The sequence below is a fragment of the Psammomys obesus genome, unplaced genomic scaffold (assembly GCF_907164565.1).
Source record: "Psammomys obesus unplaced genomic scaffold, mPsaObe1.curated_primary_1811, whole genome shotgun sequence".
In the NCBI taxonomy this organism is placed as follows: domain Eukaryota; kingdom Metazoa; phylum Chordata; class Mammalia; order Rodentia; family Muridae; genus Psammomys; species Psammomys obesus.
In genome coordinates this window covers 46,369,874-46,389,065 of record NW_026585895.1, presented here as the reverse complement: position 1 = coordinate 46,389,065, position 19,192 = coordinate 46,369,874, and the positions used below count along the sequence as shown (strand labels likewise).

At 43.8% G+C, this 19,192-nt stretch overlaps 1 protein-coding gene across 4 annotated transcripts in view; it reads left to right on the top strand.

Annotated features, from left to right (window-relative positions):
- The window catches only part of Mapkap1 (MAPK associated protein 1), a 211,840-nt gene that overhangs the window by 185,455 nt on the left and 7,193 nt on the right, over positions 1–19,192 (top strand). For all 4 annotated transcript variants that reach the window (XM_055600538.1, XM_055600536.1, XM_055600537.1 and 1 more), the window contains one exon: positions 1,482–1,619. In XM_055600538.1, coding sequence (XP_055456513.1) covers positions 1,482–1,619 — 138 coding nt within the window. The remainder of the gene's footprint in view (positions 1–1,481; positions 1,620–19,192) is intronic.

The following is a 19,192-nucleotide window of genomic DNA, read 5'->3' as shown; positions in this document are numbered from 1 at the left end:
AGGTCATAACAATTAATGAGCAAACTAGAGGCTGGAGTGAAATGTAATCACATGGTCTCCTGATGGCTTCTTAGCCTGGATCTGAGACCCAGGGTTGGCTGCCTTCAGGACATTGTGCCTAACTGAAACATCCAGAGCAACCCAAGCATTTGGTTAATAAAACAAACAAATTGCTGGGCTCTACCTCCGATGATGGGGTCAGCGACCGTCCCTGCATTGTCCATCTTTCTCTCTGCATGCGGCCTTCCTCCTTTGTCTACTGGTTTTGGAATGAATCTCCTCACAAAATAATACAGTGGGTGGAGGAGGACATTTCCAGTCATGGAAATTATTTGTTTTTATTCTTGTTTACGTTAAAATTTTCTCCCAGGCTGTGTGTTCTGTGTGCCTGTGCTTTGGTTGAGGGTGGAGGTACTAATTGAGCTGGGTTTGGGTGGGGTTTTTAATCTTCTTTTCTCACAACTCTACTTGTCTTTTTCTATTACAACATGTACAATTGATTATTTCAGGGTTTTTTCTTCATGTTCTTTTTTAGTTTTTTTTTTTTTCTTTCTGCTTTGACCCTGACCTTAAACTATGACCTAGAAGTTAATTACTTTTAAGGCTCCCTGTGGGCCTCACTCTAGAGCACATAGTAGAGGTTTACATCTCACTTCATGAACAGTTTCTCTTTTCAGCAGAGGACTTCTAGACCATATTTGGTGTGTCAGACAGAGCATGTCATCTCAGAAATACCCAGAGGGCACCTTCCGTGTGTGTCAGCCCCAACCCAGACACTTCCTGCACTCTGCACCACATTTGCTCCTGTTCATTGTCCAGCATATGCAGAAAACAGGCTGGAGTCTCTCCCCTCCCCCCCAAGGAGTGGCAGGGGCCCCCCCCCCCACCTGAAAGCCTGGCTACAAGATTTGAATTTCGAAGATTTTGTGTAAAGACCCTTTGCTTTTCCTATGGCTTTCCTTAAATATTATGTGGGAAGTTATGTAGCGTCACAGAGGGAAGTTCTGTCTTCTCCCTTTATTTTCAGTGTAAGATTTTTACAGTTCAGAAACTATATTGGTAGCATATCACTCAGGTTCTTTATTTAAAAAAAAAAAAAAAAACTATGAGAACTATCTTTAAATGACCCTCTATTCTAGTTTATGTCATTCCAATATAGATAAAATGCTGTTAGCAGTATGTGGGGAAATTCCATACTGCGTCTCTATTAGATCAGGAAAAGTTCATCTCCGAATAGCTTTTTATATAACTTTGGGTTGTCGCCCCACACCCCACAGCTTGCTTGCTCAGCAGCCACACTGTGAGAGTCTCAGATGCTGTTTAGAAGCCCTGCCTGTTTGAAGAATCCTGTGTTCCTAAAGCCCTAAAGACCTCGTGCTCAACCACTTTATGATTTATCAGCAGGTCAGATTATTACACTGAAGTTACTGGCACCTTCCTCATCTCATGGCTTCTTTTTTGTCCCTGATTTGGCCTTACAGGTATCTCTGGAGACAAAGTAGAGATAGACCCTGTTACGAATCAGAAAGCCAGCACTAAGTTTTGGATTAAGCAGAAACCCATCTCAATCGATTCTGACCTGCTCTGTGCCTGTGACCTTGCCGAGGAAAAGAGCCCCAGTGAGTAGTCCTTTATTTATGTCCACTTTTCTCACCCCTCCCCCCTGGGTGCTGGGCGCAGAGAGAATATATGGCCACCATGTCCTTTTTTTCCTTGGACCTGTTTAATTCATTACCAGAAATTTCTTTCAATCAAACAGGATTGTCTTATTGTGCCCAGAGCCTGGTGTAAGCCCCCATCTTGCTCCATCTTGCTCCATCTTGCTGTCAGCAGAGACCCTTGAAGCCCTCTGCGCTGGAAGGCTGGGGCACCAGGCAGGTTCCTGCTGGAAATTTGCGTGGAGGGTGGAGGGGGGTTGATTTACTTGGTTCTCCTGTCCCTTCCCATTGAGGGAACTTGACCAGTCAGCCCCGGATATGCTTTCCTTGTGCCACACCAGTAAAAGGTGGAGGATTTCCTGCAGCAGCCAGAGACTAGATTTAGGCATCCATCATGCTGGAAGTGTCAGTACACGCAGATTATTGGCATCTCTGTGACCTCTAACTCATAACTAAACTTCTGCCTGGTCCTACAGAAGAGGCCACTATTGTGCTGGCATTCTTCCACCAACCTATCCAAGCAGATACTGTTGGGCACGTTATATTTTTGCAGTTAAGTAATTGAGTGTAGTATTTAGATTAATCACTTAATCATTTTTTAGTACTCCCGCCCTAGCAAGGTTACAGAGAACACATAGCTCAGAGTGGAGCCTCTCTGTGAAAACTTTATATGTGCATGTTCTTGATTACATAGGGGAAGGCCGACAAATAAGGTTCTCAGACTGCTGCACCTCAGCATTTCCTGCTACCCTGAGCTCACCCTAGTAGCTCTTAGCTTGGTAACTTGAGGTACATACTGAACATCTAACTTGGGGGCCTATGTTCCCACATCTGAATTTGAGAACAAATGAATTATATAATCAGAAGGAACACCAGGAAGAGTAAAGGCCGGGAAATGTTTATTATGTGGCTGATTTCTGAGGTCATCATGACTGAAAGGGTACCTTGCAATGCTTACAGGCTGGGCACATGCCACATGCTCCCCCATGGTAACTGTTTTAATTTCTTTGTCAAATCCAGCTATGAAAAGGTTCCTTTCATAGCTTTCAGCCTCCAGCTTGGCAAGAACAGAAAGCTTAGCTGGGTAGAGAGAGAAGTGAAGCCATTCTTGTCCTCTTACTGCTATCCCTGTCATCCCAGTGAGGCTCTGAGTGCAGGGTGCCTGCCGGAAGAAACCCATAAGAAAATTGCTAGCTACTTCTGGAGCCTGAACGCTACTAGACCCCCTCCGCCAAGTGTGAGCCTTTTTATGATTCCACCCACTCATTCCTGGTGGCCAGAAAAGATGTGTTTGTCCTGGCATCTTCCTAAGCTCTGAGGATATTCTGAAGAAAAACGTTTTATAACTTGTCTTAGAAATGTCAAGTGGTTGCCTGCATGTTGCATAGAGGCCTAACCTTTAGTGGGGAGATTGGTGGAAGAATGAGAACCAGATTTGGGTTCTCTCATTCACAGACACTTGCTGTGCCTAGGAAGGCTGTAACTCAGGCACTGAAAAGGTGTAGATGCCACACACCCAGCTATCCAGGAAGGAAGGAAAGTATCACAGCCACTTACCTCCCATTAGCTCATGGGATCAGTCATTCACAGTAATTGCTGCACATCTGTGTTCATGAGCTGGTCACATCCTTGCCTTAAGAGTACAGAGCAGACAGGGCCATCTTTCAATGCTGACAGTCTCTCCAGGATCCCAGTGTGTAAACCAGGTACATAGCTCTTGATTGGGGGGGGGGGGGGGGGGGGTCCTTGTCTCACTATGGCTAAAGAGAACTGCTCCCTGCCCAGTATTCTGAAGCAGTGCTTCTCAAGCCGTATTTTCTGAACTCAAAATACATAAGGATCTAAAGGACACAAGTGGTCCATGGGTATGGGATGGTATTTGGGAACTCCAAATTTAAGATGTTCACAGGTGAAACTTTACTTTTGCTTTTTGTTTAGCTTGCCTGTTTGTTTGTTTTTGTTTTGATTTTTAAAAATACAAAGAAGAGACGCATTCCATTCCCAGCATAACTGTAACCCATGCTCCAGGCAGGGAAGGAGTCAAAAATGATTGCTGGGGCCTGACAGCTTCCAGCCCAGCTGAGAAAAAAAAAAAAAAAAAATGAGCCCCACGTTCAGGGAGATACCTTGCCTCAAAGTGATAGGCAGAGAGTAATATTGGGAGACAGTTGACACCTTCTGGCCTCCATGCCCATGTGTACTCATACACAGATACCCACAAATATAATAAATCCTTTTTTAAGCGTTTAAAATTATATACTTGCAAAATAAAGTTCTGACTGCTTGGCACAGCCTTCACTGACATTTTAAAACCACTTATCACTCAGGCCTTACAGGCCAGAATTTCCTATCAAGAACTCAGCCTGTGAGGTACATTCACATAGTATGTTCTCTCTCTTGCCTGGCCCTACCTCTAATGTATGGACATTGCCACCTTCCACTCATTTCCATTCGTTGCCCCAGGAATTTATATAGACCTCTGGACAAATGGAATGTGCTATACTCTCTATTCAGGGTCTTCCTTCCCTCCCTCCCCCCACCCCCATTCCAAGGCCCCACTGAGCTGATTGTCCTGCAGTTGTCTACAGTGAATTTTGGTCAACTTGAAACTGTGCTGAATACGCCAGGATTGAGAAATCAAAGTTGTTCCCTGTAATTCTTGTAAAATGCCCACACCAGGATGTTAGTGAATGAATCAAATTGACATTGCGTGTTTTTATGATTTCCAGTATCTTCACTAATTAATACAGCAGCTGGATCTAAAAAGCCCCTCCTCAGAGCCTCACCAGACCACGGGGTTAATCTCTGGGGCTGCTGCTTCTTTCTCTTTCTTTCCTCCTTGCTTTTTTTTTTCCCCCTAAAGGATTAATGGTAACCCTTTTTATCTTTTATGTCTGTTGAACCTTAGAAAAAAAGTTATTTTAGCAGCACTAAAGAAATGAAAGTCACTATATTTCATAAGTTTAGCCTGTGATTTTTATCAGCATAGTGATGTATGTTTGTAGCTGAGTTTACATCAAAAATTATTCTTAGGGCTTCTTGAATGAATTATGGCAAAGGAAAAGAGTCTAGAAGTAGATAAGGTTTTTGATTTCTGCAATATATTCTCTTTTTCATGTTTTTATCTCTCATAACACAAGTGTCTTCCCAAAGACTGGAACGTGTGACCAACTGGAATAATATAGTTGTAGAAACAGATCAGACGTGTTATTAAGCAGCCTGCTTCACAAAAAGGTGTTAAGTGTGGAGAGAATAATGAAGTTATCCATGCATTCTTACTTGAGACATGTTTGTCAGAATTTTGAACAGAAAAAAAAAATGTTTTAAACTCTTCGAATATGGCCATTTTGCAAGGTTTATGAAGAAAGCTGCTGTCATACCATTCATTTGGTCGTCATAAGAAACACAACTCAGGTTTAATTGATGCCACATTCCAAAAGTGTGTGAACAACTGACTTGGCAAAGGGATGAGCATTAGCACCGGTGAAACTCGAAATTACAGACTGTGGGATCAGCACGGCCAGGCTCCCTAGCAGCAGCTCTGTGCACTCCTGCACCCTGCTTCTCCCTCTTAGGCCAGTGTTTAGAGAAAAGATTTATCACTCTGTCCCTGTGAGTGTTTAAGGACCTGGAACTTAATGACTAAATAGATAAAACCTTAAAAAAAAAAAAAAAACTGCATGGGTAAATACAGACTCTTATCAGGATTCAGAAGATCTTTGTGGGCACTGCGAAAATAAGAGTAAGTTCTCTCTAGATTTAGGGAGGAAAAGCTCTGCTTTATTACTCAAATCAGTGTTCTGTCAAGTCTGGCTTGCCGTGGATGGTTGGCTTCTGGATACATGCTAGCTCCCGTCCTAGTGCTGAACAGAACCAGGGTCCTTTCTGTGACTGGGAAGGCTCTCAGGCTGTGTGTGCACGTTCCATCACACCAAGTCTGGCCTCATCAAGAGAAGCTTACACAGGTTCTGGGTCTTTAAAGGAAGCAGCCATCATTAAGAAATCAGATTTAGACCTTAATAAAGTAGCTGTCATCTTTATAGCTGAGAAGCGCTCTGTGTCTCAATTAAGTAGAGATGTACACAATCTTAGGAAGCAGCAGAATGGAGGTAACCTGATTTGATTACATTTCCTGCAATAGTATAATTTAAAGAAAATCTGATTTTGCTGCTGCTGTGGTTGTATTGGTGGGAGGTGGGGGTTTTTTTTGTTTTGTTTTGGTTTTGGTTGGGTTTTTTTGTTTGTTTGTTTGTTTGTTTATGTTTTTGTTTTGCTTTGCTTTGCTTCTTTGTGCAAAACTATTTGGACCAAAAGTAAGAACTCTCTAGGGTTAGAAATTGGCCACAGCCAGGACTCTAGTAAATAGAACCCCCTGGATACTGGAGGCTAGATTCAGTTAAGACCTGGAGCTAAATTAGCAGGGCTTATTGGTGACCTCTCATTTAAATGAATCTTTCTTTTCATAAGTACTTGACAAGATCTGTAAAGTAGTGTATTTAATTTACTAATTAAATTAAAGCTACTGAATAATGATTTGTCCACATTGATTTAGCTTAAATGGAAAAGATTAGCTTTGTTGTGATCTTGAGCGGCCTTAATGGCCAAGCCAGTTAGACACAAAGGCCCCTTGTGTCTTGTGGGTCAGAGTACATAGGTAAGCCAGGCTGTGATTGAATTGCCCAAACCTCACCCTGCATCCAGCTCTCCTCTGCCTCCCATTCTATTGTTGCACTGGGCTTAAGAGAATGTTAACGCGGTAATAGGCACAGGGCCTTCCCCATTATACGCCTTGCTATCGAACGGTTCTGCATGACTAGTTAAAGAAGATGGCAAGAAGATTAATGAAAGCCAGGCTAATGCAGAAGGGGGTACTTTTGCAAGACTTCTACGGAGGAGATATTAGAGCTGAACCAGAGCTTGGCTTTTTCTTTATCCTGTGACCTTTGAACCTGCCTTACTGTTGAGAGCTGCCAGGGAAGTCGACATTTTGATTGATGTTGGTACACGAGTCAGTCTTTCCCATTGAATTCCACATCTGCACGAAAATAGCTTTTCCAGCAGAATTCATACTGGCTAGAAGTGATAGCCAAATTGATGGCTGAAATGCTTTTATGTAGTTTTCATTTAAACCTAAAAGTATTTGATGGTTTATTCAGTATCCAGTTTTCACAGATTATATATGTTCACTTACATGCTCCTAATGGGTTTATCAACCTAGAGAGAAAGACCAATATTAGGAATATTCAGAGGTTTGCAGAGTTGCACGCAGAATTCATGAGGAGCAAAAGCAGTGATTGAGCAAAGTCGTCACTCTCCTCAAAACAGAAGAATCCACATGAGTGCTCAGGCCGCAGACTCTGAGGTCTGTGTAAAGAAAGCAAAGCAACTGGCTGACTTTAGAACACTCTGGAAGGAGCTCTGAAATCCCACCTCTGTGTTTGCCGGAGCCCTAGTTCAGAGGCACTCTGAGGACCCAACACTGGGCTCTCCGACCTTCTGGGACACTGCTTTTCCATTTGAAAGGCATTGGTGTGGGTTACCTGTACGACATCCTTACCGGCTCTCATATGCAGGGTCTCATGTCTGTTTGTGTGGCATCTCCCTACCCCTCTCCCAATAAAGGCAATCAGGACAGGTGGCAGAGGGATCAGATTTTTTTACTAAAGTCACTTGTCATAGCCCAGCCCAGGCAGCAAACCTACTGACTCTTTTCTCCGTCTGACAGGGCAGCTCCAGCAGAGACCACACATGTCCACACTTCTCCAATGTGACAGGCACCCTAGCTCTCAGCCTCTGAAAAAGCACATACCAGGGATACTTGTCATGCTTTAGGTGCTCCTGTGAATGTGTGTAACAGAAGTTCAGGTGAGGTGGGTGGTGGGTGTCCAGGGCCATGCTGCCATACAATAGGCACTTGTGTTTATGCCCTAGTGGCTCACAGCCTACCCTCAGGCTCTGTTGACTCCCAGGAGATCCGGCCTCACATGTTAGAGAGTCCAGCAGTGTTGTGCTTTTTTGTCTCTGACATGGACTCACTTTCTAAGTTCCAGATCAAATACAGTAAGTACTGCCTGATGTCAGAACAACGAACTCTCCTGAATTAAATGCCCCAGTTATTGGACTGCCTTTTCCTAAGAGTGCTCTGGAGCACAATCAGAAGCAGGATGCCTGTCCTCTTAACAGATATGTTCCCTAGCCCTATTAAAAGGGGTCTTCATCTAGCCTGTCAAAGGGAGTCTGCTGGGGTTTTTTAGTTTAATTACACTATCCAATTAAAACTCCTTGCTGCATTTGGATGCGCCTCTCCTTGGGCCTGAGTGGATATGACATTTACAAGGCTCGCCTTTCAAGCAGACAATAGTGTGATTGATGATGTGCACGTTCAGTGAAGGAGGCGAGCGCCTGCAGAGTGCTGCTCAGTGTGCTTGGATTTATTTATCATCTGCTTCCCAAACCAGGGGACCCGGGAAGATGGGCTTAGGCAACCAGGGGACTGCCTCAATTTCTCCAAGAGTGTGTAAAGGAAAGACTCAGTGTGGCTCAGGAGAAAGGAGGAGAAAAGGCTGTGGGATTTTGTATGGTCAGAGGCCAGCTCCAGGCCTTAGGCTCCCTGACCCATGCAGTAACCTGTAACCTGAACTGTAACTGCTTTCAAACAGACATTGCCATGTTTTGGAACAGTTCTTGAGGGCTAGTAAGCATTGGACAGGCCCTGAGAGCACAGCTCCTCAAAATGAGTCCCATCCACTGTCTCTGCTATGCGCTGACACCTTACTGGTACTGCTTATGCTCTCACCTGCATTGCCCAGAAGCTCCTGGCCCCACTGTAGTCACAAATCACAGCTCCAGAATCACCCAGGAGCAGTTGTGCAGTTGTGCATCTTCAGCAAAGGGACTTGGAAACATGGGAAACCCTGGAGGTTATGGTAGCAAGGGCTCTAAAACAAGCTGGTTAACTTTGGTGTATAATTAAGTGGGTCCACGCTTGTCTCTATTCTGCCCAGCCTGTGGAGGGGTAAAGTTAGAAAGCACTAGGTTGTCCTAAGAGCCAAGCTGGTTGGTGAGAAAGACACTAGAGACTTCAGTGACAGCCCCAGAGAGCTGTCACCATCAGGGCAGTGTGAATGTCTGTGTTGTGAAGATTGATGCTGCTGAGGCAGTCGGCTCTCACAGTCTCCACTTGGTACTGCACAGAAAGAAGTAAAGAATGCACTAGCATCAGCTGCTGTGCTGGTGTTTCTTAGAGGAGTGGGCACACTGTCCTGGAAAAGCCACCTTCTTGTGTCTAAGTTTTCACTGAATGGTTGACTAGGGTTTTATGGGCCCATCACAACAAGTCAGTTATCAAGGTGGAGTAGGAAATTTGCATATATTTGCATTTCCTAGATTTTTATTACCATTCTCCTCAAACTCATCTTGACTATTAACACAAAAACAAACAGTGAGACAGGGCAGAGCAGGAACTGTTCCTGTGAAAACACAAGACACTGGACAGAGTCTGCTTCGTTTGCTTCTGCCAAGATCCTGACTATTTTGTTTATTTTAGGTTTGGGGTTAGGTGGGTGGGTGGGTGTTTGTTTGTTTTTGTGTTCTGTCTTGTTTTTATACTTGTATCTTATATCTTGTGGCTTATATCTTATCTTGTGGCTTTGAGACTGTCTAGGTTGGTTGTCCCGGGGAGCTCTGTATAGATGTTACTTTCTAAGGGTCTTAATCAGACCTGTTTTCTCTACCTGTTAAAGAATCAAAAGGCAGGGGAAATCTCCAGGTCAGCAGTAGCAGCAGAGGATAGCTCAGATCCAGCAGACAGAGCCAGCTGATAAAGACAGCCTTTTATTAGGACTGATGAAACGTACAAAGGAGAAAGGCTTTAAAAACCTGGAGCTGGGCCTCTCCTTAAGGGCTGGGTTGTTTTGTTATAATCTTTGGAGGATTTTTCTCCCCTAATTTAGGGTTGGTCAGTTTGAAGGAAGACTGCACTGCACGGCTGATTGACCCAGAACTGTTGGTGCAGACATGTCCTGATTCAATCCAGCCTTGAACTTTTTTGAGCCAGTCCATCAGCGAGAGATCTACTGGCGGGAAAGGCCCCCTAGACTTTTGTTTTATGCTGTCAGGATTTTGTCTAGGGTCAGGAGGGTGAGGAAGAATCCAGCCAGTCTTGGAAGTCCAACATCTTTATTATCTGTTTATGTGGCACATGTGCATGCGCATGTGTGTGTGTGTGCGTGCAACACATACAACACACATACACTGCCCCATCTGTCTACCACAGGGAATTTGTCTAATACCTAATCCCTCATGTAACCCAGGCTGGCCTCAAATTCAGAGATCTGCCTGCCTCTGCCTCCAGAGTAGCAGATTAAAGGCCTGTGCCACCACAGCCCACTTTTTGAGTCTCACTTGCTCTGGGGTCCAGGCTGGTCTAGAACTCACGGTGTAGTTCAGACTGCCTTGAAGTCAAGGTAGTCTTCCTGCCTCAGCAATCTGAGTTTTGGGATTGTTGGCCTTAGTTATGGATCATGCCCAGTTTCCAAATTGTATTTCCATAATGCTAAATTACATAAATATGAAATTCTGTAAACTCTAAACACCGTATATGAGATGTTTAGATTTTTAAGTTGTCCTTCATAGAAGTGGAAAAAGTAAACTTATACAAGTAAGAAAATTGGTCAATGAAAATAAAGCCAGAAATGGCAAGTGTGGCTGAATTAGCAGATGGGTATGCTTCAAAACAGCTATTAAAAATATGTCCAAAGGGGCTGGAGAAATGGCTCAGCACTTAAAAACTTGCTGCTCTTGCAGAGGAGCAAGTTCACTCCAGCACCCATGTCAGGCAGTGAATAACCGCCTGGAACTCTAGTCTCAGGGGATGTGATGCCTCTGACTTCACAGACACATGCACTCGTGTGCACACAGCCAAACACAGATACATGTGCCCATAATTTAAAATAAGATGAAGAGTTTTTAAAAATATATTCAAAAACTTAAAATGAAGATAAATTCACACTCCCAAAGGAGAAGAAATGTAAACTAGGGGAAAGGACCAAATGCCGTTCTAGAGCTGAGAAATAATTCTTCAGTGAAAACATTCATTAATGGAAGAAAAAAGGAAGATAAGAAAGCAATGGTGTGTGGGTTATCTACTACCACATAACAAATTAAACTTTAGTGGCTTAAAGCAATAATTATATTTATGATTTTATAGGTTGGTGGGTGGGGAGTCCAGCATAGCTTAGCTGCCTCTTTGAGGCTACAGTCAAGGTGTCAGCCAGGTGTAAAGTATGATATTGTGTGCCTATAATTTCAGCACTCAGGAGGTCAAGTAGAGGCCACCCTGGGCTACGTTGTAAGATTGTGTCCAGAATGTTTAGAGAGGGAGAAAAGGAGGAGAGGAGGAGAAGGAAGAAAAGATGTCATAGAATCTGCTTTCAAGTTCACTGAGTGGTCTCTGGCAGAATTCAACTCTTGGGAAATGTTTTTAGCTCTGTCACATGGTCATTATGATAGAGAAACTAACTGGATGACAGTGGGCTCCATCAAAGAGAATGCTAGCAAGGAGCCGTAGCCTCTATGGCCTAACTCAGAATGCCGTCCCTACAGTATTCTATTTTACTAGTTATTAGAAGCAAGCCATGAGGCCATCCCATAAACAGCAAGGGGTTACATAAAGCCATTAGAATCAGGAGATGGCATCATCAGGGGCCAGTTCAGAGTCTGCCTACCACGGAGAGTGAGCTGTAAGACAGCAATAGGAATGGTTCAGACTGGAGCCAGTGGTGAGAGCAGAGGCCAGCAGCTCTACACACTCTCTTGACATCTCTGTAGCTGCAGTCTCAGGGAACAGAAAGCTGCTCAGGATCTGATTTAAAATATCAAAACCACCAACCTTGGAAGCCCAGCAGTGGCTAAGCAGGATAAATATAAAGAAAACCACATCAAGTCACATCACAATCAAATAGCTGAGACCCAGTGATAAAGAGAAAAATCAGAATAGCAGTCGAAGAAAGCAGCTGTGCACGTGGCAGAACCATGATGGGAATGATGGCCCACTTCCCGTCAGAAGCAATGCCAACCAGAAGACAATGAAGTGGCAGCACTAACACACTGAAGTAATATCTGCCTAAAGTCTGGTTTTTCCCAAGTGGTCCTCAGATGGAGGTAAAATAAAGACATTCCAGGCAGTCAGAAAGTGAAGAGTTTGTCACCACCAAACCACTGCAGAGAAACTCCAGGGAGAACCCGGCTCTCCACAGCGAAGCACCTCAAGCTGCTGCCCATGGTTGTCACCTCTATAGAATGAAGGCCTTAAAAGGGGGATGGGGGCACAGAGGGGCGGACAGGGACTGAGCCCAGCCACCCACCTGTTTTCAGCAGCCTGAAATAAATGCAGTCCTTAGGATCGTGGTTTGAGTTAATGATGGGGAACACTAATTTAAATGGTAGTTCGGCCAGCTATCTCCCCAAGGGGAAAACCTTCATCCTTTCTTGCTACATCCCCTCAAAAGTTGGCCAAATGTATTCCACTAATATATATTGAATTTTGTGCAAAGAAAGTAAAATGGTTTTCTGTGTTCTTGTGTATCGATAATATATTTTTAATTTTGCCACAAAGCCTGATATATCTGCCCTCTGGCTCTTTATGTAAAAAATAGTATTTGTCTAAAAAGATGAAAGTAAAAAGACAAAGGAACCCTTTCATCCGTCAGACAGTGCTCTGAGCTTCCCATGTGTCTCCTAGCTTGCAGCAACTCTGGGATGCATCTGCATCATTAGAGAACCTGGGTTGGCTGGACTTCATCTTGTGGTGACAAACATTCCATTCTGCAGGTGAGTGGCCTGGAGCTACACAGCAGTATGGACAAAGGTTGTGTCCTTCCTTTGCTGCTGACATAGCCAAGGCACTCAGGTGTCTGTGCCTTCCCATGGAAGTCTAGCCCCAGCTGTGACTCAATGTAAAGTAGTGGTTCTCAACCCGGACCACAGCCCCTTGGGCAAACTTCTGTCTCCAAAATTAATAATATTACAACTCATACCAGTAGCAAAATTACAGTTATAAAGTAACAGCAAAAATAACTTTATGGTTGGGGGGCACCACAACCTGGGGAACTGTTTTAAAGAGTCATAGCACTAGTAGGGTTGAGAAGCACTGCTCTAAAGAGTTATTTTCTAACAAATTTCAATAGTGCTTGATTTCCTGGATTTTCCTCTAAAGCTTGTTAAATGCAGAAAGTTAGAATAGAGGAGATAGTAACTAGTTAAATAATAAAGGTGTAGGGGTGGAGATAGCTGCTAAGAGCTGATGACAGAATAAAATCAAACCTGCAGGGGGAGGAAGGCAAAAAGGAAGCTCAGTGTGGGAGCTCAAGTGCCAGGGCTAGCACTGGAGGCACAGGTGAGACAGGTACTCAGTGCCATCTTTGACTGCATAGTGAATAGGACACTAGGCTGGGCTCCATGAGACTGTCTCAAAAATCCAAGGGAGGGTTGGGACCAAAGGACAGATAATAAGCACAGGAGTATGACACAGTTTTGTAGCAAGGCATAGAGCCTTGTGTAGTCTTCAGAAAGCCATGCTGTTCAGCACTTGTACATATGAGCATGATAAAATAGTCACTTCTGGGCAGGGGAAGGGCTTAGTAAGGAAAAATGTATGACTGCACGTACACCTGTACCAGCACTGTGGGTGGTGGACACAGGAGGGTCTGTGAGGCTTGCTAGCAGCCAGCCTAGCTCCAGATTCATCCAGAGGCACTGTTAAAGGGAATAAGTCAAGGTGAACAAGCAGGACACCTGGTGTCCTTTGGCCTCCACATCAAGCACAGACAAGGTACATTTCGTGTACACACATGCACACTATTTAAGGTTGTTTCCTTTCCTCTTACTGGAGAAGAATACATGATACCGGATTTTAGTGCTTAAAATAGAAAGGAGCATCTTGCACAATAGTTAGCAAACTCTTTGTCAGAAGGAGGTTTGCTTTTGTTGTTTAATTTACCAGAGTCCACATGAGCTCAAACTTATCACAGTCAAGCCCCTCAAAGAAGGACATTTCTAGATACTGAATATGATTCTTGCTTCTGTACTTCTCAGGAAGCTAAGAACAGACTTCAAGTAATGCTCGGCCATTGAGCTGTCCCGTAGTATTTGCTGAAAGTGTAGACTCCGGGAGAATCAAAGGCCTCACAACCATTGTTTGTTTGTTTTGCTGTGGATTAAGTACAGAGCTTAATGTGCTCTCTAGGCAGGTATTCCATTACACTATGGACCCCTACCAAGGAAAAGCACTTGTCCAACTGTTTGAGTTGCTAGCTGAACTAGCCATTTTTGGTTTGGTTTTGGTTTGTGAGTCAGGATTTCTCTATGTAGCCCTGGCTGTCCTGGAACTCACTTTGTAGAGCAGGCTGGCTTCAAACTCGTGGAGGTCTGCCTGTTTCTGCCTGCCAAGTGCTGGTATTAAAGGCATGTGCCACCATACCCAGCAGTGAGACACCATTTTTACTGGAAGGAACAACTAACAAACTGATTCTCCAAACCTGAGCCTTTGGCAGCCATTTTCTTAAAAGCAAAGTAGGTAAACCTGTTGAGGTAGAAATAAGCAACCACGCTCTTTCCCAGCCACCTCAGATGAAAGTTGTAACTTTTGAACACTTGTATCTATCTCTGAGAACTGACTTCTTATTGCTTCTAGACTTTTCTAATGCGGTCAGTGATGCTAAAACATGACTTCTGTAATACTGCATAAGGATATGCTTCAACATTGGGAATCCATACAATGCAATGAACCAATATTTTCCAAACTGTGGGATGCTACAAACCCAGGCAAGGTGGACATACACCCAGAGAATTCTATGTCAGCATACCCATGCTTACTGCTGTTCTGTACAACAACCAGGATACCCATTGCAGAGGAACCCATAGAGAAAATATAAAATATACACAGTGGGATTTTATGCAGCTGTAAAGAATGGAATTATGGCATTTATAAGAAAAGGGATGGAAATAGCAATTATGTTAAGCAAAATAAGCCATACTCAGACAGACATGTCATTTGTTTTCTCCCATATGAAAATTATAGGTTTTGTTTGTTTTGTTTTTGTTTTCAAGACAGGGTTTCTCTTGGCTGCCCTGGACTTGCTTTGTAGACCAGGTTGGCCTTGAACTCACAGGGATCCTCCTACCTCTGCCTCCCCACGTGCTGGGATTATGGGCGTGTGCCACCACCCCCGGCTCTAGGTTTGTTTTTATATATGTATATACATGTGTAAGGATGTGAGTGTAGGTCGTGAAACTGGAAGGGAGCCAGAAGAAGTGATGGCCTCTTAAGGGAGGAGTAGGGAAACAATAAGAGCGCACATGACATGAAAGCAGAAAAGGGGAATGTTAGGAGGGAATGGAGACCAGCCGGAGCAGGTGGGCAGTGGGGGCATGGGAGAGTCAGCCAAAATAAAGTATATATCAAAATCCTATAATAAAACCCATTGCTTTGTATGCCAGTTTTAAAGACTGGTAAAGGGTTTGGTTTGGTTTGGTTTGGTTTGGTTTGGTTTGGTTTGGTTTGGTTTGGTTTGGTTTGGTTTGGTTTTTAAGACAACAAAGAAGAGTTATTCAAAGTGCAAGACCAACCAAGAGGGGTTTTGTTGTTATTTTGGTCGGTTCATTGATTGGCTGGTTTGGAGCATGGTCTTCCTATGTAGCCCTGGCTGGTTAGCATATCACGTGTGTATACGTCTGCCCTCCAACCGGTGGATTTTAATGTGAGAGTACAGAAGGGTCACTAATAAGATTTTATGTTTAATTTACATTACAACTAATCAAGAAAAAATAGCACTACACTCGCCAGGCTTGTTGTAAACATCAGAGAAGCTTTACAGAGAGCATCAGTGAACTATGCTGCTTGCACTGTAGGTCGAACACACTGTAGAGTGCCCTCCTATCATTCATGAAGCCTTGGTTCAATGTACAGCACATTATATACTCAAATGACAATGGCCTAATGTAGCCCAATATAATAAAGATAAAAGTAAAATACTGTTTTTAAGACCGTGCTTATTAAACTTTGGGGGTGGTATAAGGATTTTTCAATAAAAACAATATTATGTTAACTTGTGGGCTTATGTTTTTAATGAATAAATTTGTTTTATTTCTCAGTTTTAGCTTCTAACACAGTAAAAATTAATAGCTATAATCCTATAAGCTCTAGGTTCCTCAGTAATGTTTAAGAGTGTAAAGCATTCCTGAGACCAAAAGTTTGAGAACTGGAATGTAGAATCTTGAAAAACGCCTTCAAATGCTTGGCGTTGAAGGATGGCAAGCAAGAAACATTAGGGAGTACTAAGGAGGGAGGTGATAGATCCAGACCTGGTGGTGGCAGTGTTAGTTGTTTGGATGGATTTGAGACATAGTCTTGCTCTGTAGCCCAGACTAGCCTCAAATTCCAGACAGTCCTGCTGCCTTGACCTCCTGAGTGCTTTGATTACCAGTGTGAGCAACCAGCTCAGATTGTTTTAAAAGAACAGTCCTGCAGGTAGATGCTTGGACCTAGAGAAGACATGAGCAGTGAGGGCGTGTCAGGCCGGTGAGGGTGCAGAGGCAAGGCAGGGAGGGCCGTACATGTAAGAACTGACCTGGGGACAAGTGTCTGGCCTTTGGCCTTGGCGTGGTGTGATGCAGCACTGCCCATTGTATCAGCAGGACTTGCACTTGAAGGAAAGATGGGGCATTTGTGAATTACTCTCTTTTTTTCTTCTAAGTTCATAATTTATTATCCAAATTGAATATTGCATGGTGAGCTGACTTTAGCTTCTCTAAGCATAAAGACCTAACAGATGGGATCAGACACTTCAGAATCCATCTGTTTTGGTTGCACAGCTGGAGTTGTTTGTATTGGACCCTAACCTGAAGTATAAGTCCATGAACGCCATGCCTCTAAATGTGGCCAGTATACAATTTATTTTACCATGAGAATGGAAAAGTTATATTTTTTTTTAAATACAAGTAAACTGGAAATGGGCATCAATTTCTGGACCTGTAAGCTAGAAATGGGCATCAATTTCTGGACCTGCAGTTTCTGACTGGCCATGAGTTCAGTCTGCCAATATCACAACTTCCATGGTCAGTGTTCTTAAGTATGTGTAGCTATGCCTCTTCCCAGCCAGAAGTGACCTTCCCAACGTGTCCATCATCATCAGACTGCAGTGACTCAGCTTTCTGTCTGAAAGGGAGGTGCAGCTGGTATAAAGGTAGCAGTTCAAGCCCCTGGGAGCCTCTGACACCTGGAGAAGGGTCTAAGCCAGATACCACTGCTTTATCGTCAGAGTGTGAGAGTGCTTACAGGATCTGTGCAGAGGCCAAGTAGGTTAGATGCAGCCAGTGTATCAGAGAGCAGAGGTATTATGCTCTGGTTCCTCTCTCATTGTAATGTGCTCAGCTGGCAGTTCAGTCTGAGACCGGATAACAGTCAGAGCTACAGAAAGATAGAGCCAGAAACCATGCATTTGGGTGCACATTTTAATCTCAGCATTCAGTATATTGAGGCAGGAGGATCAGGAGTTCAGGGATAGCCTCAGCTACATAAGCAAGTTTGAAGCTAGCCTAAGCTTCATGAAACCCTGTCTCGAAAATAAATAGAGGCAGTGCTGTGCCCAAAATAAAATGTGCTTACTGTCCATTTCTCCCAGTTAAGTCCAGTGAGGTTTTCTAGGCCCTTTTGTTGAGAGGAATTAGAGACAGCTTGACCCCAGAAGTTGTTTCTGTCTGTTCTGCCATAAAGAGAGAATCCAAGAACTTCCTTTGTACTACTGCTATTTCCTAAGTAGTCAGGGTGCCAACAGAGCCACAGAGTAAAGCATAGTTCCTATCATCAGTTGGGGTGATGTGCAGCCATCGAAAGAGTGGTCACAGAGACTATTACAGCAGACTGTTACAGAGCTGCAACAAAATGTTAAGTTAAAAAAAATTCATTTAGCTGGGCGGTGGTTGCACATGCCTGTAATTCCAGCACTTGAGAAGCAAAGACAGGCAACTCTCTGAAATGAAGGTCATCCTGGCCTACAGAGTGAGCTTCAAGACAGCCAGGGCTACACAGAGAAACCCTGTCTCAGAAAAAGGGAGAAAAAAAAAAAAAACTTAAAATTTCAGTAAAGGATGTAAAAACATGAAGACAGCTAGAAAAGTCCCCTTGGGTGTCATTGTGCTGTGGCTAGGGTTATGTGGTAAAGTGTGGAGGGTTTTCATTTGTCTTCTAAAGTTTGAGCAATTCTAATGTTTTTATAGTTCTAGTAATTGAAAAGAAATGAAAACTATTTTCGCTTATTTTGGTGTTTTTTGGCAAGTATGGCACCAGAAACTTTAGGCAGAGACGACTGTGGGCTGGTGGTGCTGACAGATGTGTCAGCAGAGACACACTGCCGCTCCAGGAGCACATCCCTCCGTAGCAGGGTCTAAGTGGCTGTCCTATCCTGCAGCCGCAGCAGCCTCGTTTTAGTGAAAATAGAATGCAGAACACAGATTACAGCAGAAAGCCTCAGTGTCTCTGCTTCTGACATTTGGGTTGTAACTAGTCCTCTTACGGCTATATTCCATCTTCTCTGGTTTACTTTCAAAAATATGTGAACGTAGAGACACATTTACATTTGCAGATTTTCGTTTCAATAGTCAGAAGCAGATGCATGGTCTCAGTGGCTCCCTGAGCATGTGACCAATGCCTAGATGCCACATTTACCCCATTATTCTGCATTTTCCTCCTGTGGCTGTGTAAAAGCAAGTTGGCTTAGAGAAAGCCTAACTGAAAACAATACCTTCAAATAGTGAGCATGTTACCCAGATAACAATTCCATGGAGTTGTAAGAGTCACCTGCACTGAGCCCCTTCTCCATGTAGGTGATTGCAAGTGAGAATTTTGTCTCTGGGTGAGACACAGTTGTGTCTGAGACCACGGGTTCCTGGGCTGCTGGAGACAGTGCCTTGCCAGCATCCTGTAAGACTGTAGCCCACATCCAGCTCCAGAGCACTTAATTCCCAAATGGAACTTAACACCGTGAGCTAAGTGCTGGATTCCCATGCATGATTCTTCCTCGGCTGACATTTTTTACATATAGAGTGCGCCTGTGGCTTACCCCTATGAAAACTGGTGATTTTCCTTGAGTTTTCAAGGGTGACCTGCCCACCTGTTCCCCAAGACACATGCCTTATGGGCTCCCACTGTCATTTGGTGCCAATTTTTCCCTTGCTCAAGGTGAGCCTTAAGGTGCTGTGGTAACAGGAGATGCTAGAACAGCCTTCTCAGCCCAGGCCCTGAAGCCAGTGACTTTTTATGCGCACCTCCAGTGAAGTTCATCATATCATATGAACCCCTTATGTTTTATTGACAGATTCATGTCAGTTAATGTGCCACACTTAGGATATACGGGTTTGGAACTAGATGGCATTATCCACTGTGAATTCTGTTTGTTCACTGATATGCAGGCCTACCCACCATACCTTCTCTTAAGTCAACATCCTTTCTGCCCCTCTCCAGCTCAGTGCCAAGTGTA